This window comes from Corvus brachyrhynchos, unplaced genomic scaffold, assembly GCF_000691975.1.
Source record: "Corvus brachyrhynchos isolate BGI_N302 unplaced genomic scaffold, ASM69197v1 scaffold101, whole genome shotgun sequence".
Taxonomy (NCBI): domain Eukaryota; kingdom Metazoa; phylum Chordata; class Aves; order Passeriformes; family Corvidae; genus Corvus; species Corvus brachyrhynchos.
Genome location: NW_008237239.1, coordinates 7,692,311 through 7,716,872, shown reverse-complemented (window position 1 = coordinate 7,716,872; position 24,562 = coordinate 7,692,311). Strand labels below are relative to the sequence as shown.

The 24,562-nt window shown below is 37.9% G+C and overlaps 2 protein-coding genes across 2 annotated transcripts in view; one reads left to right on the top strand and one right to left on the bottom strand.

The window, feature by feature from the left end:
* PLPPR5 (phospholipid phosphatase related 5) overlaps positions 1 to 18,396 on the bottom strand; it is a 121,852-nt gene extending 103,456 nt beyond the window's left edge. Inside the window, exons 1-2 of the mRNA XM_017729844.1 lie at positions 18,067 to 18,396; positions 6,821 to 6,911 (exon numbers count right to left, since the gene is read on the bottom strand). Coding sequence (XP_017585333.1) covers positions 6,821 to 6,826 — 6 coding nt within the window. The 5' untranslated portion in view covers positions 6,827 to 6,911; positions 18,067 to 18,396. The remainder of the gene's footprint in view (positions 1 to 6,820; positions 6,912 to 18,066) is intronic.
* PLPPR4 (phospholipid phosphatase related 4) lies at positions 7,839 to 24,334 on the top strand. Its single transcript, XM_017729842.1, has 6 exons — positions 7,839 to 8,021; positions 12,315 to 12,444; positions 14,177 to 14,372; positions 17,690 to 17,747; positions 19,010 to 19,183; positions 21,142 to 24,334. The coding sequence occupies exons 1-6, from the start codon at positions 7,941 to 7,943 to the stop codon at positions 22,477 to 22,479; spliced, it is 1,977 nt and encodes a 658-aa protein (XP_017585331.1). The 5' UTR covers positions 7,839 to 7,940; the 3' UTR covers positions 22,480 to 24,334.
* Positions 24,335 to 24,562: the final 228 nt, after the last annotated feature.

Below are 24,562 nucleotides of genomic sequence, written 5' to 3'. Positions count from 1 at the left end.
AATGAAAAGGGAGGTGTCACACCTGTGCAAAGGCTGTCTTTGGAAAACAAATGCAAATGCCACAAGCTAGATGTCCCTTATGGTTTTGGCTATGTACTTGGCAAGTGTAGTAGTTCTCAGTGAAAGAAGGCCCTACTTCAGTCCAACAACATCCTCTTGACCTAATACTTCCAGTAGTAAAATAAGGCCTGGATATGTTAGAAATTAATGGAGATACATTTTCCCAAATTATTACCTCTTTCAAAAATTTACAATCCTACCATCTGTGATCTTTTATAGTTGTTAAAAATCTATTACTCTGGAGCCAAAGTTAATAAAAACCAGCATATTGTGGAAACTTAATGCAAGGGAAACTTAATAGCTGAGCTATTACAAACATGGTATCTTGTCTGATGGTCCCATCACTTAAAAGTTCAATTTGTAGGAAGTTCAGAAGTGGCTAAACAGCATGGGAAGAAGCCACTGGAGAAGGGCTGGCACCCACAGGATTAAATTTTTTTTTGTATGTATGGAAATCAGCATGTTTCAGAGAGTACAATAAATTGTAGTATTGTAGGGACTGGCAGCTTTGTCCCTTAGAGATGGGGTTTTTAAAGGAACTTCTAGCTGAAATTTGGTGACACTGACCTGAAAACAACTGCCTTTTGTTGAAGTACTGCTGTTCTTGATTTACCTTAACCTTGCAGCAGGCGCATAAAATAAATTTTGTAATCAACAGTATGAGCAATATCCTAAATCTCATTGTGTGTAGTTATTAATTGATTATAACAATCAATTATTAATTGCTTATAATTGATGTAATTAAACAATAATTAAGATAAGGAGTCATCAATTATATTTGAAGTCACATTGAAAAACAATGCATTACTGGTATTTTTTGTATTTAAAATTTCTGCCTAAGAATTTGCTTTTTATTTAAACACATACTTAATATAATATGTATATAATATAGAAATATTTGTAAAGTATTTATAGATTATTCCTCCCCAAAAATATTTTTGTTAAACAATTTTTATTTTGTTGGTTTCTCCCTGTGTAATTGCTGCTTCACATACATTTATAGAAAAAAAGAAAAAAAGCACTTTTAGTGTTACTGTGCATTCAGCATGACTGAGATTTCTGAAATAAACAAGAATTGTATCACTGATATATCAGCTCTGTTTTTGGTCTTACACATACTGAGACCTTTCTATTAAGATCTGGTAAAAGATAAGACATTTGAAGCATTGCATGAAGATAGCTTTGTATTTCCAAAGCTAGACTGTAATTGACAGTCACAAAACAATTAAGTTAAATTCTAAAATCAGTACTGGAAATACAGATAACTTAATTTTCCAGAATGGTAATTATAATAGATTTCAAAGACATCTGGGATTTGAAATTCAACTTTCAAGTTGAAATTAAATCAAATAGTGTTAAGTCTAGGAGAAGAAAGACCATTATATCATGTACCTGCACATAATTTCCACAGAAATTAGACAATGGTGTGGTACAAGTACTACAGAGAAAAGACTAATTTCTTATAGTTTTGGGCCAGATGACACCTGCATCCAAAAAGGGGACAAGGAGAAGCAGAAACTCAAGTTCAGACAGAAAAGCAAAAGCTTTTATACAGATGGAAGCCTTAAACTTCTGAAAAGACTGAATGCCTTCTTTTATAAGCCTGAGGCATTTAAGAATTAAGTTTAGAATATAAAAATAAATCTAAAAATCTCACTTTTCTGTCAAGCCAGTCCCCTGCTCTACAGGCATCCCATGCTTCATACTCTCTCTTCAGAGAATCATGGGTTCTCAAAAATGAGAAAATGGCAGAATTTGGCTGATGCCATTTCTTAATACTGATCTATTCTGGGAGGTGTTCAATCACAGTAATGGCCTCAGTGTTCACCCCTGTCAGGATAAGAGAAACCTATCCTACTTCCATTCTCTCCTCCTGTCCATTGTGAATCTCACAGCAAAGTACAACAGGACAGCAGCCACAGTGGTTGAAAGCTGCAGTTGCTGTTAGTAGTTGGCTAAGGAATATCTTGTCTCCTCCAGCCCACCACAGACTTTCTTGTCTCAGTCATCTGTTGTGCCTTGTCAGTTAGACCATGAATTCTTTGGCACAAGGATTGATATTTATGATAAATTTAATAGAATCTTCCACAATGCCACAGCCTTGCCATGGGAACTAAACATAATTCTTAATTAGACCATCCTCCTCCCAAAGACTTGGCTGGTGTTTTTTCCATGCTGGGAAACCAATGGCATTCATTTGCAATCTCTTTGAGGCAGTCCTGTTTATTTACTTGATTGCTTACAAAGATTACCCAATTTCCAGAAAACAGGAGAAACATCAGGAGGCAGCTCCCATACTCAGGAACCCTTTGCTTGATATGGAAGGGTTGCAGAACAACCTAAGAATCTGAGAAGTTCCTGGCCATCCAAGCCTAAAAATTATTTACAAAATACAGAATATCCAGAGAGTGTATCAGGGATCCAATGACCCTTTCTTTTGATGAGTGGGCTAGTCATACCATCTTTAGTCTTCATCTGGCAAATCATGTCTTGACTTTCTCTGAAAGCTACATCCATGCTGCTTCTCTCTTTTCTGTCCACCTTTTATACAAGCAACATCACCACAGGATCTGGATGAGTTCGTGATAAGAGAGAACACCCATACAGTGCATTTTAGCAAAGCAAAAGTCACGTAACTGCAACCTACAAAACAGGTTCAGCCATGTGAGTACGTGACATTCCATGCTGAACTCTCACAAAGCCCATGAATTTTAAGATGTTATTTTCCTGAAGATAAATAGGGACTTCTTGCTTAGTTAAGTGCTGATGAATATGAGAGTAAAATATAAAACCAGAATGTACAATTTTAGAGAATTTGTAGAAGCCAAGGATCCCCAGGTGCTATCCACTCCAATAAGACTTCCCTACTAAGCCTTGACCTTTCACTGACCCATTTGCAAGACCTCTGCTGTCATACCAGACCTGTATTCCTGCCTTACAGAGAGTGCAATGGGGTGGATTTGCAGGTGTAGGGTAAGAGATGGGGCATATACTGGTATTGGAGGCCTTAAGGTTAGAAACAACTGACCTAATGGTCAGATAAAGAAATGCAGAGCTGCAACTGGCAAAACTGATTAAAGGGTAACAGATCAAAGAACAAGCATCCGACTATGTGAACCGTGCCACACATAGTAAATCAGGATGTAATGTGAAAAGACAGAAAGGTGTTAAAGTGCATTAGCAAACATCAAAAGGAGCAAAAGTAGTTCCTAAAGTGAGGAAGAATCACTATCAACATTATACTGCTCCTGAGAAAGGATTTGGGATACACTATACTACAGCTCATTTTATACTAAATAACTGCTTGTTACTGCTAGATATAAATACAAAAATCATGCAGTAATGTACCATACAGAGATATGAAAGTAAAACAAATTAGCCATAGCCTGATTGCTAAGGTTTAAGGATAAAGAGTGTCTGACAAGCCTCAGTCCTGAGTCCTTGCAAACTCAGTACAAAATCTGTAGCTTGTTAGTAGGAATGATGGTACTGTATTTAGTGGGCTACAGCTTTACAGGTTCCTTGTTTCATACATTCAAAGTCATGGAAAACTAATCATAGGCAAGTTTTAACAGAAGCATTTCCATGTACCTGGGAGTGCCCCAGCAAGTTTGGGCCCCGTGGTTAAGCAGTAACCAACATCTGAGTTTTGGGCAGGACCAGCATGGCTTCTTTGCACAGGCTCTATCATATGACCTATAGCAAACTGTGATTGCACTGTACATCCTGGACAACCTTAATCCTCACAAGTAAACCAGAAGCACGCCAAAATGACCTCCAGAGCAAGCACAGCATGTCCCACAGAAGAGATAAACAGCCTGGAGAACTGTTACCCCCCCTCTGAACTTCTCTCCCAGCCTTCTCTTCTTGCAGTTCTCTGTGATCCATCATTGTGATACCTGTCCTGTGGCTCTTGGCCAGAAGGAATATTTGTTACATGCTCCATCAGTTCAGAGAAGTTGTTGTGCTGCTGAATGCTGCTTTGGTTTGTCCTGCTCTATGTAACACACAGGAGGTTTTCTCCTTACAAGATCTCTGGGTATTTGCATTGTTGTTGAACTCTTGGGAACAGAGAACATCTTTTCTGATGCTTGGACAACTCCTCACTCAATACAGCAAAAGCTTTTAAAATATTAATAACAATTATTATTAATAGAAAAGTTCTGTGGTTTAATGAAGGCTTTTAACTTACAGTTTAAGAAAATAGCAAGGAGGAAAAAGACAAAAAATCTCTTTTTAAAAAATAAATAGACCACAAATCAAACTTTTTCAGTAGCTATGCTGATTATCCTTCTGACTTTAAGGCGAACAGGGTTTGACCATTTGGGTCAAACTTTACATTTACAGGTCTAAATTACAAGCTAAACAGGGGTCTTACTCCATTATCCAGCCAAGGAAGTAAGAGTATAAAGACTTATTAGTCAGGATTAGTCAAGAATTGACATTGGGGGTTTTATTATTCTAATTAGGCACAGGAAAATTCCTATTCCTTTTTGTAATTAAAACAATACACATTCTACCATCTAATTATATTTGACATTTTCAAGGTGTTGGGCGCCGAAGTCTATAATTACAGAAATGCTTCAGCCTTAAGCAGAACACTCCATAAATATTCATATATTAAATAGCCAGATATACTGTTTAGAAGATTTTAGTAACATTTGCCTTTTCTTTTTAAGAAATGCTAGACTTTTAGAAGACACATTTTATATTTGTATTTTTTAAAAGATAGGAAGAAAATTGTCCTTTGGGATCTGACATACTGTATATAGCAAATTGGCGACAGACCTATTCATTAGTATTGTAAGCAGTTATGTTGGAGATTCATAATCCTTTAGAATTATGTCTTTTCTTTAGCAGAATGGATAATTACAGTTAGAAATAACACGGGAGTCCTGTACTAAAGTCATAAGACAGTAAAATGCAATTCTTAAATTTCCTTGATATTTAATTAATAATAGAGTTACAGCTTACATACAGTAGTTTAAAGAACAAGTTATTCACTACCTTTTATCTTAGTGTTTCACAATAAAATACCACTTCAAATATTGCCTATTTTTGATAGTTGAATGCTGCCATATAAAACAGTTGCCTGCCTAAAAATACTATGATCCAAGTAGAGTTTGACCTGTGGGTAAAGCATAAGCTATTGCTCAAGGAGAGACTTTCCCTTCCTGATATCGGAGAAATGGAAAAATACTGAAGATGAAACTCTGAATGCAAGATGTTCCATGAGTGGGCCTGCTGTGTATTTCCATTCTGGGAAATTAACTTTTGGGGACATCTGGATAAAAGGGCATAATTTCTCAAAAGAAGGGCAATAGGCATCTGCCTGTTTTGTCCATTTAGCTCACTGGAATAAGTTTGCGTCCTGTTGTGAGATGCTTTGCCCAATGGGACATGGACCCTGACTAACTCATTAAGTATGACTTTCAAATAGTTAATAATAAAAGATGTTGCAAATGTTTCAAAAGCTAAATGCTGTGCAGAAAGGAAGTTGAGAGCTCAAATGCTGTGCAGAATTTCAGCATCGTAGCAAGAGCAGCACAGAGTCAGTGCAAGCTCCCTGCACACCAGGACAGGGGGCACTGTGGCAGCCTTAGATTCCAGAGGCCCCTGAGGCCAATGAGCATAGCCTCTGTGCAGGCAGGTGTTGAGACAAGGGTACCCAGTTCCACAACAATCTAAATTATTCTCAGAGTAAGAAGATTTCAGGGAAGTCCTCTTTCATCCTGCACATCTATGCGATGACTGGAAGCAGTCTAGCCCATGTTTGTGGTCAGTCAGGCTGCATCCAGCATGAAGTAAGGATTATATATTTATATATATATAATATGTATTATATAATGCATCCTGATAAAGAACTGGACTTCTTCCTGTGATGGGCAAGAAGCAGGACTCAATTTAGTGACACTGTATGTAATTATTCCATACATATATATGTCAGATTATATAATAGTTATATATTATGTATGCACATAATATGTATTACATATTGTGTATGTTATATGCTGTACATAATATGTATGTGTGGTATAGTATGTGAGTGCAAATATAAGTTTGGGTTATGTATATATATATATGTATATATGCACACTATTTACTGAAGCAAACTTCCTAGATGCCTGGATGTACTTCTGTAATGCTCACAGCACTTAAGGATGCCAATCCACATTTCCTCCCTCTCTACACAATCACAGCTGCCATACTATGTGACATTACAATGCAATCAACTTGAACACAGATATAACCAGACAAGCAACATTCTTCCATTCACCACCGTCTTCAGATTTTGCTTGGAACACTTTGAAGACACAACTCACCCTCTTCAAATCAGAAGATTAAAGATAAGCTGTTCTTTTTAAACAAAAAGTCATATTAAAAGATGTTTTGATTAAATTTAGCTTTAAAACCTCCCCCTTTAATCATCCAGAATTACATTTTATGCACAAAAAGCCTGAATTTTGTAAGCTTGATGCTTAAAAATCAGAAAATTGTGTGTTAATGCAAGAAACCATTGTCCCTCTGCCATGTAGAGCAGATTTTATTCATCATTTTCCCAAAATACATGTGGATCCCATCTTACCTCTGCTTTTATACTGCATTGTAGAATGGGATGAATGACATTGATTTTAAACAATCAGTTGTTTTCGTAAATGTGAACTGAACATTGCAAGAATAATATCATTTAAGTATTCTCAAAGTTCTTTTAGGGCAATCGCTGTTTCTCATAATCTCAGATGCTATTAACCATAGGTACCTTCATTGCAGTACAGACACCAGGAAGGACTCATTGCATCTCAGTGGAGGAGCAGGAAGTTGTTCTAATATTGCCTTGTTCGTGGAGGACTCTGGAAAATAGCAAACAAAAAGAGTTTCTGAGCATTTACTAAGGAGGATGCAGAGAATAATCACATCCTGATGGTCACCTCTGAATGCCCCAACACCCATCTCGGGGGCAGGGCTGCTCTCTTTGTTCACTTACAAACCAATAGCTTTAAAATGCCTTTTTGCTGTATCTTCTCTTAAATTACTTCCTTCGACAGAGATTTACTGGTTGATCCTGTGCTTTCAGGAGCTGGTGGTGAGCAGACGTGAATTTGGGCTCCCAGAAGGGTCAACTCTGCTCTTAATAAATTAGTGGAAGAAATTGCAAAGGGTTAGATAACTAAATAGCTAGAGGATAAAAGGATTGTGAACCATAGTCATCAAGGTTCTAAACAGATTGAGTCTTGCCAAAGTTAATTGCTTTTTTGATAGAATTGCAGAATGGATGTGCATTATCACAATTTAGATTCTAGGGAAGGACCGGGTACTGGTTTTCATTAACTATTACTTTTGAAACTTAATGCAAAATGGCTTTGATGTAGACTGTGATATACCACAGAGTTGCTAAAGGACCAGAAAGGGTGATTGATGAACAGCAGAGTGCTAAGGCCCCACATGGGAGACTGCAGTCCTGATACTTTCCTTAAAAAAAATTAAATCAAAGTTATTCTATTAATGATTCATAGATGAAAAGGCTAAATTTTATGTGCTGAAGATTGGGCTGGATGTTTTGACTAGCTTGGTAGACAGCAGGGTTATTGATATCAACTGAACGGTATCGTATCTCTAGAGAATTAATTATTTAGAGATAGTAAAATAGGCATGACAAGGAGCAGTGAGATATAAACAGCAAACATCAAAGAGATTTATTAACAGACTATGTTGTCTTTGCAAAAGCATTACTATTCCATTTCCAAACAGTAATTTTTTGCTTTCTTCTCTTCTAGTTGCCCATATTGGCATCTTCTGTTGTTAGCCTCTATTTTCTTGAACTTACTGATGTCTTCAAGCCAGTTCACTCTGGATTTAATTGCTATGACAAGAGTCTGAGTATGCCATACATTGAACCTACACAAGAGTCTGTTCCCTTCTTGATGTTGCTTAGTCTGGTTTTTGCTGGACCATCAATTACGGTAAGTTTGAAGTGCTACTGTCACTTAATAAATATTTTGAACAGAGTTTCAGTTGGCATAAAGAAAATAGCTCCTTTGGTTTCAGTTTGTCTGTAGAGTGTCATCCAAGCTAGTTTCCTTAGGACTTTAAATTCATATTTCATTCTTCTGTAACAAAAGGAGATTCACTCCTTAAAACATTCCCTGTAGCACTTCATCTACTCTCACTGTCTTGATGGTGGGCATTAATGTTAAGAAACAGCATCTACAGTTGGATGAGAATAGCTTGAATCATTCTGTTACGCTGTACAAATATTTGAACTTTTACAGACAGGGCATCTCCATACTCTCAGATGCATCAAAAATGCAAGAATTTTTTTTAAATGCAAGCCTTTCACAGCCCTGAACTTGCCACTTTTGTTACAACTAGCTTTATTCAGAGAGAAGGTATATCAATCTTGTCAGTGAACTCAATTACATTTTCCCAAATAGCACTGAAACACCTCTAAATTGCAAGTTAGTCATTAAGAGCAGGCAAAAGTGGGCTGGTTTAATCATTCACCCAAAGGGAGGAGATGATTTCAACAGAACAGAAATATCCTGTCAGAATGAGCAGTTGGGTCACTATTTTACAGAAAAGAGAAGTAGAAATTGTCTTATAAATATATAAAGGAGAGAATTCATTTTGTCTGATTTTAGCAGTTCAGATAGGAGTCTTACTCTCACACCACTCCTGTCTGGCAGATGGAGAGAGAAATTCACCTTGAGTGGGTGATTCTATGCACCTAAAAAACATGATCAGCCTTTTGAAAGGATCTCTTCTCCCCCCTGACAGCAATGACTACGCATCTCAATTAGGTACTTCTTGAAGGCCAGCTGCAAATACATCTCTGCTTCCAGCTCCTCTTAATTCCCTTAACTTCAACCAGTTAATTCATTTTATAATTCTATCCAATTTACAGTTACAAAATCTATAACATGGGATGCCTGTATAAAAACTATCAAGTGCTGTTCTCTCTTTGCTTTCCAGAATGTTTTTTCTTTATTTGTCTTTTTTTTTTTTAACTGAACAGTTCTTACTGCATTTGATTTTTGTTGCTTTAGAAACCATTCTTGGAAGGATTTTTCACATCCAGCAAGCTAAAAATTGTACATTTAGGAACTGGGAGCTAAGACTTTCAGTGATTCTGGTGCAAATGATTGTTGCAAACACCGCATACTGTGATAAAAACAAAACACTGGTATTGGGTTTGGCTGGGTTTCTTAAGTGTTTCTGGTAAGTGTTTCTGGTAACAACAAACTGGATTTTTCTGAAATAGCTATAGAAGGAATCTATCTAGGCGCACTTGGGCCACAGTAGGTAGTAAAACCTGGCTTTTACTACAGAGAGTTTGTGCTAAGCATAGGTAGTATCAAACACCTTAAATCAAGATAAAAGATGCCTCTTTCTTTATCTAGTATTTGTTAAGGGCTTTGATTATAGCTCAGTTATTTCAGCATTGCATGAAATTTTGCAATAGAAAATGTTATTCTTGCTTGAATCATTCTACCAGCAGTACAGAAAATTAAACAGAAGCATGCCATGCGAGCAACTCAAACCCATACTTCTGCATGCCATAAAAAAGAAAGTTTGGTAAAGAAAGTAAATCCCAAATTTTCAAAGTACAACTGGCTAAAATCTGCAAGCCTTAGGAAGGTGTAGTTCATTTTTGTTGGTGTGAGCATGAATGTGATGCTTGTGTTAGTTAGAGACTGGGCAGTGATGGTGCAAAATACACAACCTCCTTCAGTAAAAGCACTGAAGGCATTGGCTCCTTATTATTCGATACCACTTTGGAAGTAAGGAACTAGGGGACATTTTTGTCTAATACTTCCCTTTTTGTTTGGAAAAATAGGCCAGTGAAGCTCAGTGTGAAAAGATTGCAGTTGTGCCATTGTCATATTGTAGAGCTTAGCATTTTGTAAGTTAGTTTTTGTAAACATTTCCATTAATTACACACTTTCTAAAACCTGTGAATCATAGAAAAGAAAGCATGAGCTATGTGAGGAATTGAGGATCTCCAGTAATGTTGTGTATCCTGGCCTCTGTCCACACTTCAGGTACTTATGGCAGTATCAAGCACAAGGTCATCAAGCCTCAATAAAATACAGGTGTGATTAAGCCACATTTTAAATATTACCAAAGAGTATCTCTGAGAAGAAAAAAAAGATAAAAAAGAAAAATTGTGCATGGGGAAGAAGACAAGCAAAGTCCAGTGCCAATCCCTCTTTAAAACCTTATATAAATATTAGAATAGGAATTTTAGTCTGTATTATTTTTGTTGGTATAATAATTTTCCCAAGACTGAAGAACATATATCAATCTATTTGCTTTAGAGTAATTTTTTATACAAAAAAACATCAAACATTTTATGATTTATTTTCCCAAACCATTATTACAGAAGGATCTGTTTGGCTTTGGGGCTTTGTGTTTTGGTTTTTCTCTTTGGGCATTTTTTCCCATTATTAGTGAGTAGCAAATGCATTTAAACAGGTCTGTTCTGTAGCCCTGAAGGGTGACAGAAAATAACTACCTGTTTTATTGACATATGTCTTACAGCTTGTGGCATAGATGAAATTTTGTCTATGTATTGAAAAACTACAGGAGACTTCAATGTGGAACACCTGGACCTGAAGAAATTATCAAGATAGATATTTTATGTCTGGAACATAAAATAACCTGAATTGCTGCATGACTTCCATTTGCTTTAAAGAACTCTGAATCTGATCCTCTGATAGATTCTGTCTCTAGTTACTCATTCAGAAATATTAGGACCAGTTATTTAATCACATCCATGAAGGTTCAAACTCTTACCAGCCACTGACTAAAAACCTGCTTAGAGGTAACAATGTCCTTCCCAAAAGAGATCACTAAGACATTAGATCACATTGAGTTGGGAATTCAAGTTTCAGGGAGAGAAATTCACTGCTGACATTTTCAAGTCCTACTGCCCATTCTACTCCAGAAGTTTTTTTCTGTGGAAATGCCAGCCTCTGAATTTTCCTTGACATAGGCCTTGTTGTTTTTTACTCTTATCACACAAGCTAATCCATCTGTCTGGTGTTTTCCCTGTACCAGACATTCCTAGAACTTGGCTAAAAACTGTTACAGTTTTTCTGAGTTTTAAGTTTGGAATACTACTGGTTCTCTGGGAAGCTTCAGCAGTAAATTGATCAACTGTAGACAGATAATAGTGGCCACAGTTCTCAGCTAATGAGAATTCCTTAAATAACCCCTACCACTGGCTTTTCCATGTCTTAAGAGAACCTTCACTACTTCGATCTTCCTGGCCAAGAAATTTCAATTAATTAAAACTTTAGCTATTAAAGAGTTAGACTAAGCTTTTCCATTTTACCTCCCTTTTCCTAGGGTGGAGGTGTTAGTATAGACAAACATCACTGGTAGTTACAGCAGATTCAGCATAATTCAGATACTTTGGCATCTCATTGCATTATAAGCTTTGTGCATTGCATGGATTGGTTTCCAGTGTAGCTGTGGATAGACGAAGTGAATCTTCTTTTGCTGGTGAGAATTGCCTCATTAATTGCAATATTTCAATTGAATCCTTACTCTGAACTCTGTACAAACCCCGTACAGAATTCCAAATAGTTGTACTATTGAACAAGGAAAACAATAAAATCTGAGAATGCAAATGTATAAATGTGTCTGGATCTTCCAGCTAGTGACACCATTTTTTACTTATATTCTTCCTTTTATAAACTCTTGTCTAGGGCTTTGGTCATAATCTCTTTTGCTTGGTGTGTTGCGAGGGACCATAAGGACTGAACTTTTTCCACTGCTGTGGATCTGGTTAAAACCCAAGCCAAATTAAACAAATACAGAAGAGCAGCCTGTCACATAATTAGAAGCTGCTTGGGATTGCTAGGCTTATGGCCAAGACTGAATGCTAAAACCACTTCAGGAGCACTAAGACATTGCAGTGGCTCTGGATTATTTTAGAGGTGATATTTTATAATTACTGCCTTTTTATTGTAGAAGCATCAAGTTTCAGCTGTAGATCAAGGCCTGGATACCACTGAGCACTGTATAATGTATACCATTTGCATTTAATTTCAGGGCCACCTTCTCGCCTGCCCTCATTCAGGCTAAGTTGCATTACTTTATGTTTACATATTGATACAAATCTTTTAAAGTTGAATGCATGTCAGTGGATGACATTGGTTGTGTTACAGTTATATTACAGCCCTTCAAATTCAATCAGGATCTTCTGAATAAGTGCTACATTCAATTTAATGGCTCCTTTGTCATTGCAGATAATGATAGGAGAAGGAATTCTCTACTGCTGCCTGTCCAAAAGAAGAAATGGAATTGGAACAGAGGCCAATATTAATGCAGGAGGATGCAACTTCAATTCTTTTCTTAGAAGAGCTGTCAGATTTGTTGGTGGGTTTCAACTGTTACTCACAAAAAAGAACTTTCCAGATACGTTCAGTTTTCACCATGCAGGTTTGCTTCTCTGAAACAGAAGAACTTCTCTGAAACTTTCAGAACAGTGCAGAGCATAGCACAGATTTTCTGCTAGAAAATGTGAGAAGAAACTCAGACTGCAACAGAGCAGCCCCATACTCAGTAATGCAGCATCTACACTCTCCGTTTTCCCTTTCCTCTCCTGTACTATTGTCAGTATCTCTAAAAGAGTAATTCGGTTTTCCTTCTCTGCCCACCTTGAGCTGGCTGCCTTTTAATGATTTCAGTGTATAGCTTCCCTTGCCTGTCTTCAGTGCATCATAAGGATTCAACCTACCTGTCACAGTATTCAGCATAACAGTGAAAACTTGTCAGAAACTCTCAGTAGGTTTGACATTCTTTTTCTGGAATGTGTTTATCTGCCTCTCAAAAAGGGCTAGAATCTGGCAACTGAAATGATAGAGGAAAATGTTGAATTCTTTCATTTTACTTTGTTTTAATTGTCATTTATAAAAAACTGCACTTGGAAAGGCAACTGGACTTTGATCCCCTTGTTACAGTTAATTTCCTCTCCCAATGAATGGCTAAAGGAAAGGTTTCCTCTGTTTCAGAAACCTTTCATTAGATAAGGCAGCCTAGGCAAAGACAACCAGCAGGACAGCAGGCTGAAAAGCTGGTAGGACAACTATTCCCTGGGTTTTGGTAGTCTGGCAAACAGAGAGGTAGTGACCAGCGAGGTTAGGCAATCTGTGACCAATAAAGCATCTTAAGAGCAGTAGTGAGGAAGAAAGCAGAGGGTTCGTAGATTACAACAAGAGCAAGGAGGACCGTAGACATACCCCATGTCTACTTCTCCTGTTTGGTATTCCATCACCAAAAAAACAAGTTCAAAGACACATGAATTTCATCCCAAATTCACACTCTGAATTTGAAGTTTTTTTCATATTTTTATGTCTTTAACATTCTTTCAATTTTAGGATGAAAAATAAATTTATGAATAAAAGCAGGGAATTATTCTGAGAGGTAAATCTTTAGGAGAAGAGCAGTTGAAAATGTTCAGTAAAGCAATGCATTAGTTCAATGCCTTGTGAATTTGGCATTATTAATCAGTCTGAAGCATTGATCCTTCATGAAATAGAATTAAATATTTGGGTTAGTGGCAGGGACATAATACTCAAGAAACATCAGAGGTGTGAAGGTAGCCAAAGTTATCACCAGCTGGTGATTCTGTGGTGGCAAAAAGAGAACAGGTCTTCAGAGCAATGACCTAATGTCCATACTACTAAAAGCCTGTCTTCCAGTGGGAAAGTCCAAGCACTGTATAAGTACATATGCTCTCCTCAAATAGTTGGTTACTCTTTAGTCAATTCAGAAAACTTCATTCCAAACTGAAGAAGCTCCAATGTAGCTGCCTTTTAGGAAAAGATGTGGGAGGACATCAAACCATTAAAACAAAACTTTAAGTATCAACAGGAAGAAAGCAAGCATAAACTATCTTATTTTTTTATATTAAAAAATTCAACTTTGCAATAAGCTTTCACAAAAAAATACCTCATATTCTGCATTTAAATTCTCTCAGGTCCAATAAAAAAAGCCACCAGAGTTCTGTTGAATGTAGTTTGCACAATCAATCAACCTAATTAATGCATATACCAACCTAATTAATGCATATACTAAAGTTAACAAGCTCTGTTGATTTCTTTCCTAGGTGTTCACGTGTTTGGTCTTTGTGCAACTGCTCTCGTTACTGATATTATACAGCTATCAACAGGATATCAGGCACCGTATTTCCTGACTGTTTGCAAGCCTAACTATACATCCTTAAATGTATCTTGCTCAGAGAATTCATATGTTGTGGAAGATATTTGCTCAGGAACTGATCTCAATATTATCAATGCTGGAAGGTTGGTTCTATTCTTCATTGTGTACATTTTTAAGTATTCACTTTATATTTTATCTTCTGTCCCAGTTTCGAGATTTTTTCCTAGTTAAAGTCTGAATGAGTTTGTTGGTTTTTTATAAGAAAGGTGAATGCATAAATGTCTTTTTAGTGACGTTCCATTTTCTCCATAAAGATATTAGTCTAACAGTGGGCTTTGGAAGACTTTGTCAGGTTCCAAAGCACAGTTGTTAGCAGCTGTTCTCCCCTCTCAAAGGAGGCAATTTCCTATACAATTGTCACTGTATAGCTGCTACTGCTTTTTCGAAGTGGTGTGTGGGTAAGTTCCCCATAACAGACAGGGAAGAAGTCTCCCAAGCACTTGGTCTGAGACCTCTGTACATTACTGTTCAGGTGTTTGGGATTTGTTGGACAAGTTTCTTTTCTGTTTCTTTAATTAAGTTTTTTATGTTAACAGCATTGAAAATATCTATTTTTTAGAGAAAATACCACAACAGTGCAAAGCTGTGTGTTCCCAAACATGTCTTTTCTTGCATGGTATTTCTAACTGGTTCTTCATCTCTTTTCCCACAACCATTTGCTGTTACTGAGGTATTGCCAGCGAAGCCTGATGCTTGCAAGCAGTGTCTTGCAACTGCATGGTGTCCCAGGAAAATTGGGACATGATTACACAGGAGCAGGCAGAAAAATTTCCACAGTCACATCTCATTCATTTCATTATCTCAAATATGATGTCTGCTGCTTTGAATTGACTGCCTGTAGCCATTCCAAAATGACCAGTCACTCCTAAGTTTAAATACCATCACTTCCAAAAAATCAGTGACATTACTTGTAACATATTAAGACTAAGCAATCAGGTTTTGGGTGTTTCTGTTTCCCTAGGAAAATGACCATATATTGATATCTCAAAGTTATTTCCATCATAGAGGATACATTTGGCAAGCTATAATATTCTGGCACCACCCTCAATTTCTCCTTAATTCAATTTTACTGCATTTTTCCTTTATTATGTTGTTATTTCCCTATGCCAGTCTCAATTTTACCACAGCAAGCAGCACTTGCTACTGGTTCTTCAGTAGTACTTGCTACTTCCTTCAGTCACCTACATAGAAATTATGGTATAACTTCTACAGTACAGGAGGTTAATTTGACTTCAGTAATTTCAGTTTGGAAGGGACTTGTTCTGAGTTTGCTAATCGCCTTCATTTTTCATTTGTACTTCCCAGAAACTTTGGCTCCAGAAATTTGCCTCTAGACTCCTGTATGGAAAGTATAGAGAGGAGCACATAATTATCCAACAGATTACATGAAATCATTTTTCTGCAACATCCCCAAATATCCAGTGGTTCCTATTGTCCATCTTTTCCTCTGTTATCTTCAAAGAGCCTTTTCAGTCACTTCTGTTCAGCTCTCCAGTGAGGTCTCTATCCTTTGTCATCTCTGATGTTCTGACTCAGTATGACTCTCTCTCTCAGTAGGACTCTCTCGTTGTTCCCCCTCTACACATCCTCATGCATGAGCATTTAGAGTCAGACACTGTCATCGGAGTTCAGGACGTATTTTCTTTGAGACCTTTGTTCACCTTTTCAATACAGAGCCATACAAAAAGGCGACATATTTTTAGCTGCAGTTATTTTCATTTTAGATTAAAAGATAAAAAATAGAGGAACAAAAGCAGTGACACCATTAGAGAGTACAGAGAGTGCATTTAGTCTGTGTTTGCCCTGAAAGCATGTGAATAGAAAAGAGAACAAAGAGAAGATTGACGGTACCATTGTGACACACCTTATATACTATAAAAATGCCATCAAATTAAGGTTAAGTTCCAAGTGGTAGAAAAGTTCATAGAATCAAATATACACATTAGCTCCACAGAGACTCTAAGTAGATTTATGCTTCATTAAAACCTGCACAGGATAAAGGAGCTGATTAGCTATTATAAACATTTACTTTTTTTTTTCATGTCTTTATTTCCCTGTCCTCAACCCTGAACTTGTTCCACAGGGATACTATTTGTGAAAGATTTGTTCAGGGAGGTTAAAGATAAAGGAAGTCGAAGAAGAATTTAGGTCTGTCTTTAGAAATGCAAAAGGAACCATGCAGATTCCCTCTTGGCCAGAGTCATGAGCCTATGGCCTGCTTGAGCCATAGGCTCAAATTCAGGTCAGCAGTGTGGCATTCACACTAAACTACATGTACATTTTTAACTGCCAATTAGTTATGTAGAACAGACAAGGCAATATGCAGAGGAAAGAAATTTAGAAAGCAGACTCCACTGCTTTGCAGAACAAATGTCTGTCTGAAGTTAAAGGACTGTGTTTCTGTCTCTGCTATTTTAAACTAGCTCGCTCAGGTGTTGCTAGGAAAATGGCTGTACGTGGAGCCCAGTTAGGGTGGCAAGACCCATCTGTGAAGCCAAATGATTGTTTAAGCATTTATCCCAAGCTGAGCTTTCTCAGGTGAAAGTTGCTGTTGTGACTGCAAGATAGACATACTCTTCCTTCAACAAAACATCCAGCATGGTACATTACATATATATTTCATTGTAAAGAGACAAATCCTCCCTGTTTCTGACTCATTTCTAGGGCTCAGAGGTCATAGAATTTTTTTAGGGCTTCTGTGATCTAGATGTCCACTGTAGAACAGGTGTTACTGAATAGAAACCCAGCTTTTTTTCTCTCTATATTTCACATTCACATCACTTTTCTTTAGTTGTTTTTAGAGAATTGAAATGGGTCTAGAAGAATAATAATATTAAAATGTTAGAGACTCTCATGTGATGGTTCTGTGTAGCTTGTGCATGCACAAAACCTCCTCTTCTTGCCAGAGAAGTAGAAGCTAAGCTGTCACTTCTAATTTTCCTATCTGAAGTTTGTAACTCAAGACCCAGTCCACATCATTCAAGTCTCCATGTCTTCAATGAGAGCAGAAGGCCCTCAGCAATTTCAAGAGCAGACTTGATATCGCATACTGTCTCAGAGAGTTTGGACATACTTTCATTTATTCTCTTGCTCTGGGCATCAAGAAGGGGCTCAGTAATTCTTAAAATACCCTCCCCATGTTGTTGTGCTCCATTAGCTTCTGTCATGAGGTAAAAGTACTGAAATTTTTTCAAAAAAAAAACCCCATAGACATAGCAAATAAAGATGTAGTTTGCCTCTCTGAGAAAAATGTCACCTGATGACAAATGTTACTGATAGATCACATATTGTTTGGGAAGTGTAAGATAGAAATGACTGTGCCACCCAGTGTTTTTTTCAATGAGCACTAGCACTGAGCATTTGAACTGAGAAGTATAATTTGAGTGTCCTTCCTTGGCAGAAAGTCATTCCCTTCTCAACATGCCACCCTGGCAGCCTTTGCAGCAGTGTACATTTCGGTGAGTAACCAACTCTGTTTAGTTTCATTTATACAAGACAAAATTTAGGAAGTAATTTGCTGCATATTGTAAAATTATGTGTTGCCTGGATATCTTGGATGGATGGATGTTTTTATCCTACCAATCTGAAAGCAAAATAAAACTACTAATAAAGCTGGTTTTATTGTAGCTGTTAAAGAATAAGGAAAAGATACAACTGCTTCATATCCTTTGTTAAGAAGCAACAAAAAGTGTTATGTTAAAGTATATTTGATGCCTCGTATTACCCTCATATAAAATGCAGTGTTTATCTGTCTTAGAGAGTGATATTTTAACTTACCAGTCAAATTAACCTTTATGCATGCTGCCTTTTCTTTATTGCTGTCTTCACTTGATTCGCTGCTTTTAAACTTGAGATGTTAAGGGCCTACATTCATGTGATGTAGTTTGATTTCATCTCCATAGATCTGCAGCATGGATGAAGTGGCACAATCACTCCCAGAGGCCTTCAAGGTGTTACTGCAAAGCAAGTGAATAAAACCCATCAGTTGCTAGCAGAGAATTGTGGGACATGCCGCAGCAATCACAGCTGATTTTGCACTTCTGAGCTGTAGCATTTCTTCAGTATGGCCTACAATGTTTGTACAAGTGACAACTTACTAGAAGTTTGAAAAGTAATTCCATCACTCATGCTGTGAAAATCAGAGGAAAACAACAGTAACAACCAGTTAATGACATTAGATAATAGTATTGTGCATGCACTGGGAGCTTGCCAGTATTTGTTCTGCCTGGAGAAAGGCCAAAATTTGGAATAATACTGATGAACCACCTCCACTTAATTTTTGTGACCTCCCTGGCATTATGGCCCTCCGTTGAGAAATGGCTCTCTAAAGCATCTGGTGGTAGCTTTCATTGGAACAGGTTATTGTGTTCATCTGGCATGACATCTGGCTTCTGTATTTCACAAGCAGTGGCTCCTTAGTCACATTTGTAGAACATTTAGATACTGATTGGGAACAGTATTGAGGCATAAAATCCTTATCCTAATTGATGTCAACAAGCAATACTGCCTCTGTTTTTTGAAATCCATTCCTTGTGATTTTAGCTCTTTCTACAGTGAGTGAGCAAATTTTAACAGGGCTGTAAAGTAAAATTAAATTGATTACTTGTAACATTACTGTGTACTAGTGATCTAGTAAAAGAAACATTGTATGTGAGAAATTAAATCCTCTTAGGTACATTTAAGTTTCTTCAACAGCTTCTTCATTTCTTTCTTTTTCAAGATGTACTTCAATTCTACGTTAACAGACTCCTCAAAACTTCTTAAACCACTCTTGGTCTTTGCCTTTATCATCTGTGGAATTATATGCGGTCTGACTCGTATCACCCAGTATAAGAATCATCCAGTTGATGTTTACTGTGGCTTTCTCATAGGAGGCGGAATTGCTCTCTATTTGGTAAATATAATAGTTAAGTTTTAGCAAATAAAACTAATAAGGCTAAAATAAGAGTATTGGTAATTTTTATGAAAACTTTTCATTATGGTCACATACCATAATGACAAGTGTAGTCAATATGTATTGAAAATGAGTTGGGGATAATCACTTTAAAAGCAAAAAGGAAAAAGCAAACAAGTATTTCAATATAAAGTGCCATAACAGTGCACAAAGTGGAATATAATCATCTGGCACTGTATACAGAAACAGCTCTAACTTTATGTGCTTTATTAAATACTTAAACATCCTCATCTTTTCTAATCCACACTTAAAAGCATAACACAAGAAAAATACTTGATTAACTGGTATTTGTTGCTGACCTGAATCAATACTGACAGTGTTAGCTTTACGATCTCAAAAAATGATTGAATTATGAGCGACTCAGCTGAGTGAATTGCTGAATCTGCAAGAAATTAAAGGCAACATTATACACTTGTGATTCGTTGGAGTTCTTAGGCAAAACATGCTGGGAAAGAGGATGGTCAGATCAGGTTATCCCTATGCTTTTCCTTTGTACTGGGTTGAAAGAGATGGAGCACCTTGGAAGGGTCCTGTAAGGAAGCATGTAAGTCAGGCCTGTTTGTCAGTAGGAAGCTCATCAAGCACTTGATTTTGCTTGCCTACCCTGGCTGCTCAGAGAACAACACAGGTGCCTGGGAGCAATCAGAGCTTCTGCTGACACCACTGCTTGAGTGTGGGCATGTGGACAGAAGAGTCTTAACAGCTAGTGAGATATTTTACCCCCAAGAAGTCAATGATGAATTTTAGTATAATACTAAATTAAGTTCATTTCCTGACCCCCTTTTTTCTGTGATAACATAACCTGAGGTACCTGCAGATGGTCTGCAAAGGTGACCAGGGAAAAATGGGCTTCACAGTGGCAGAAGAAACAGCAGTTAGGGTAATAACAGAAGCCCCACGAGCTGCTAAAGTCAACTTCTGTGATGTCACTGTGAACAGAAAGGCACTCTGTTGAGAATATTATTTAAAATGATTCCACTGTTGTAGATTTACCTAAATGGAGCTGTTGTCCCCATGTTTGAAATGCACAAACAGGTATGCTTTGGTAGGTCGTCACATACTGTTGCGGGACATCATACAGCAGAGAGTATATTGTCCTGGATACCCAGTACTCAGCAAATCTGCCCTGAAAACTACATACCAATAGGAGGAGGGGGAAGGGAAATAATGTGAAACTACAAATAATTCTGAAAGGAGTGTAAAGAACAAGTAACTCAAGTGATTGAGTCAGATATTTGACCCTTTCATGTAATACTCTCAGTGGAGTCCTTTTAAAATGACAGTATTTTATAGCGAGTCTACTGATTAGGAAAATGTTGTATAACTAAATCTTATTACAGTTCTGCACAGCTTGGAAAGCAATTAATTTAAAGTTGATAAGTTGTTCTATGATGTAGATATTGTATGATATGATTATTTTGCAGTAGAAAGGGCAGAATCTACTAACAGCAGAGTACAACTCAAGCAGTAACAAGATTCAGTAAATCAGAACAGACGGTAGTATAGTTGTAAAATAGCTCTGCCTAAGAGACTGCAAACATCTATTTTCCTATTTTTCTAACAAAACATTATTTCTGTAGCTGTATCTGTTGCTTGATAAAAAGAAGAAAGCCTATGGAGGCTAAATCCTTACCTCAACTATTTATTGCCATGAATACTATGCCCTAGTTATCCTAGTGAGATTACTTCATACATACTTAGAGGTACCAGATTGAGGACAGAATTTGGACTAAGGCTATACTAGTGAGGAAAGGAAAGTAAGCATACCTGTCAGTTTACCTGGAGTAATTATGTCACTGAATTCTATTTAAAAGCAAAATAATATAATTAAAGTAGCTTAAAATGGGTCCTTTTTTAACTTTCTTAACCAATTGTTGATGCTTCTGTCCAAATATCAGGGCCTGTATGCTGTGGGGAACTTCTTACCAAGTGACGAGAATGTGTTTCACCCAAATTTTCACAGAGAACCTCTAAGGTCTTTGACAGACCTTAGTCAAGATGCCAACAGAATCCTCCCAGGAAAAAATGGTGGCAGCAGCGATGGCATTGTCTCTCACCGTACGGAAGGTATCCTGAATAGAAACCACAGAGATTCAGGGTCTCTGACCAATCTCAAGAGAGCAAATGCTGATGTAGAAATAATAACACCACGAAGCCCAATGGGAAAGGAAAACATGGTTACTTTCAGCAACACCTTGCCAAGAGTCAACACACCATCCTTGGAAGATCCAGCAAGACGAAATGCAACAATACACGCATCAATGGATTCTGCCCGTTCCAAACAGCTGCTGTCCCAGTGGAAGAACAAGAATGAAAGTCGAAAGTTGTCCTTGCAAGTAATAGAGACTGAATCTGGCCAGTCACCACCAAGGGCTATCGAAATGAGGTCAAGCTCAGAACCCTCCAGAGTGGGTGTAAATGGTGATCATCATGGCCCAACTAGCCAGTACCTGAAAATCCAACCTGGCAGTGTACCAGGTTGTAACAACTCAGGTCTTACTGGCGGGCCAAGGGTCTCTATTCAGTCCCGTCCTGGCTCATCCCAGCTAGTACACATTCCTGAAGAGACTCAGGAGAATGTGAACACATCACCCAAAAGTAGTTCAGCTAGAGCTAAATGGCTGAAAGCTGCTGAGAAGAGTGTTGCATGCAGGAGCAATAGCCAGCCAAGAATCATGCAAGTAATAGCCATGTCTAAGCAGCAAGGAGTGCTTCAGGGCAGTCCAAAGAGTTCAGAGGGAAGCACAGTGACCTGTACAGGAGCCATCAGATATAAAACCTTGACAGACCATGAGCCAAGTAGCATTGTTAGAGTTGAGGCCCATCCAGAAAATAACAGACCTGTAATTCAGATGCCATCAGAAGGTGAAGGAAGTGGGTCATGGAAATGGAAAGGTCCTGAAAAAGTCACTCTTCGTCAGACATATGAGCTAAATGATCTTAACAGAGACTCTGAGAGCTGTGACTCCTTAAAAGACAGTTACGGGTCAGGTGACAGGAAAAGAAGCAACATAGATAACACTGAGCATCACCATCATGGAATCACTACGATAAGAGTCACACCAGTGGAGGGAAGTGAGATTGGCTCAGAGACTCTGTCCATTTCTTCTAGCCGGGACTCAACACTTCGAAGAAAGGGTAACATCATTTTAATCCCTGAGAGAGGGAGCAGTCCAGAGAACACCAGAAACATCTTCTATAAAGGCACATCCCCCACACGAGCATACAAGGAATGAGAGGAGACATAAGAGCTGGTCCATACCACCACAAAGGAAACACATCTTGACACAGGTTCTGCTCCCTTTGTTTTGAGCTGATATTTACCTTTATGTGCCAAATTATTGACCAGCAGCCCAGCATTGCTGATGTGCAATGTGCATGAGCCTGTGAAAAGCATGTGGTGGGGGGAAAAGCACAATGCCAGAACTAATGTGAAACATTTTCATGCAACTTCTTTCTTCAGATTCAAAACATTTATCTGAGGGTGATGATGTCAATTAAAACAATGGTCTTGAACACAGACACTCTATTTCCTGAATGTGCCAACTTTTTATTTTATATTTGTGTGCAAAATTGACTGACTTTTTCACAGAAAAGGCTGTATCAGTGGAATATATTCACCTTTGCAGAATTTGCACCAAATCTTTAATACAGGATGGTGCTGATGATAACTTCACATGTTTTGAAAAATTGCATACTTATCAGACTCTGCAAACATGACATATTGATGTGCAGTTACTTTACAAGTAATATTGCTAATACTATGATGATGCTGGCTGCATTCATTTAGCGTAGGAAATATTTACAGCTTTGTTATAGTGGATCTGTCACATTCAAAGATTGCAAAGGTTTTGTGTAGTTCTTTAAGATGTCTACTGCAACAAAAAATGTGTGGGTGACATTCCATTAGAATGGAATGACTATCTATTTTGAATAGTTTTGCTGCTACCGCTCAACTTTTGTTTAAGAACAGGTGCTACTAATGAAGAGGCTGCTTCTTAGTGGGCTAACTTGTAGAATTGTTTTAAATTACGTTTTTTAGGGGGTCTTACCAAGCACTACAAGTAATTCAGATTTTACATTTTTAAACTTCTTATTCTGTCCTTCAGTGACCCTTCCATTTTTCTATTAGTTTTTAAACAAATAATGCAGGATACCAACAACTGCAAGATGTGCAAATGTGAAAGGTGAGCCATGAGTAAAAATAGATGGCAACTTTCCTGACCAGCTTCCAAGGAGACAAGAATTAATATCATAGCTCACACTTAGAAGCAGTCATTCACCTCACTTGCTTAGTATGCCACAAGAACAATCACAGGTTTCACCCCAATCACCATCACATAGGGGATTTGTGCTTTCACTTTAAAGAATGGAATGCCTTGGTATTGCAGAATCACTGAACAAGTGTTGCATTGTGCCACTACTACAGTCCACCCCCTTTGAGACACCCTCCAGAGCTGTCTTAAGCATGATCTTTTTTTCCCACCACTGCCACTTAAGAATATGAAAGGTCTCTGCACCTGAGAGAACATGAATTATTTAAACTGAGCTTTGAATATAATGAAAAAACTTGCCTGCTAAAAATCTCCGTTGCCAAAAATTATTGAAAGGGTAATCTCTGAAAGGAATAAACATGGTATGTCCTAGAATGGGCATGCTAGAAGGAATGCCTCATTCATTTGGCTCTGACTTTGAAGGAAGCCAGGGGCAGTGCTCACCCATTGCAGCTCTTCATTCTCTCCTATTTCTACCTGAAAGAGAACTACCCTCAGACACTTGCCAGCTCCCTTGGTAGGAGGGGAAGGGAATGGCTTGGCAGTGCCCTCACTGAATGAGTAGTACCAGATCAGGTCTGTTCTCTGGCTTCTTAAGAGAAGTGTTTTGGTCTAAGTCCTTTTCTGATTTAGGTTATCAGAGAACCAGATACATTCTCTATAGTCAGAACCTATCTACAGGACCCTACCCCACACAACTCAAAGGAAAAGCCCACCCTACCCCAGCCAAGTAGGAGGTAGAAAGACAAATCATCCTATTCAAGAAGATAAACAGCACAACACAAACATAGACCAAAAACAAAAAACCACAACCAAACAACAAAAACCCAAAAAAAGACCTCAAAACCAAAACAAAATCCCAAACCCAACCCTAAACTGAAGTAATTTCACAAGTATGAGGATGGTGTTTGCGAGTCAATGGAAAGCTTTATACATACTTCCCAGTTTTACAGGTGCTCCAGGCTTAGCTGAATGCTTGCTGTCAAGCCAACTGTGCCAAGCAATGCTTCCCTCACCTGCCCATCACCCAGTGCTGTGAAAGAGT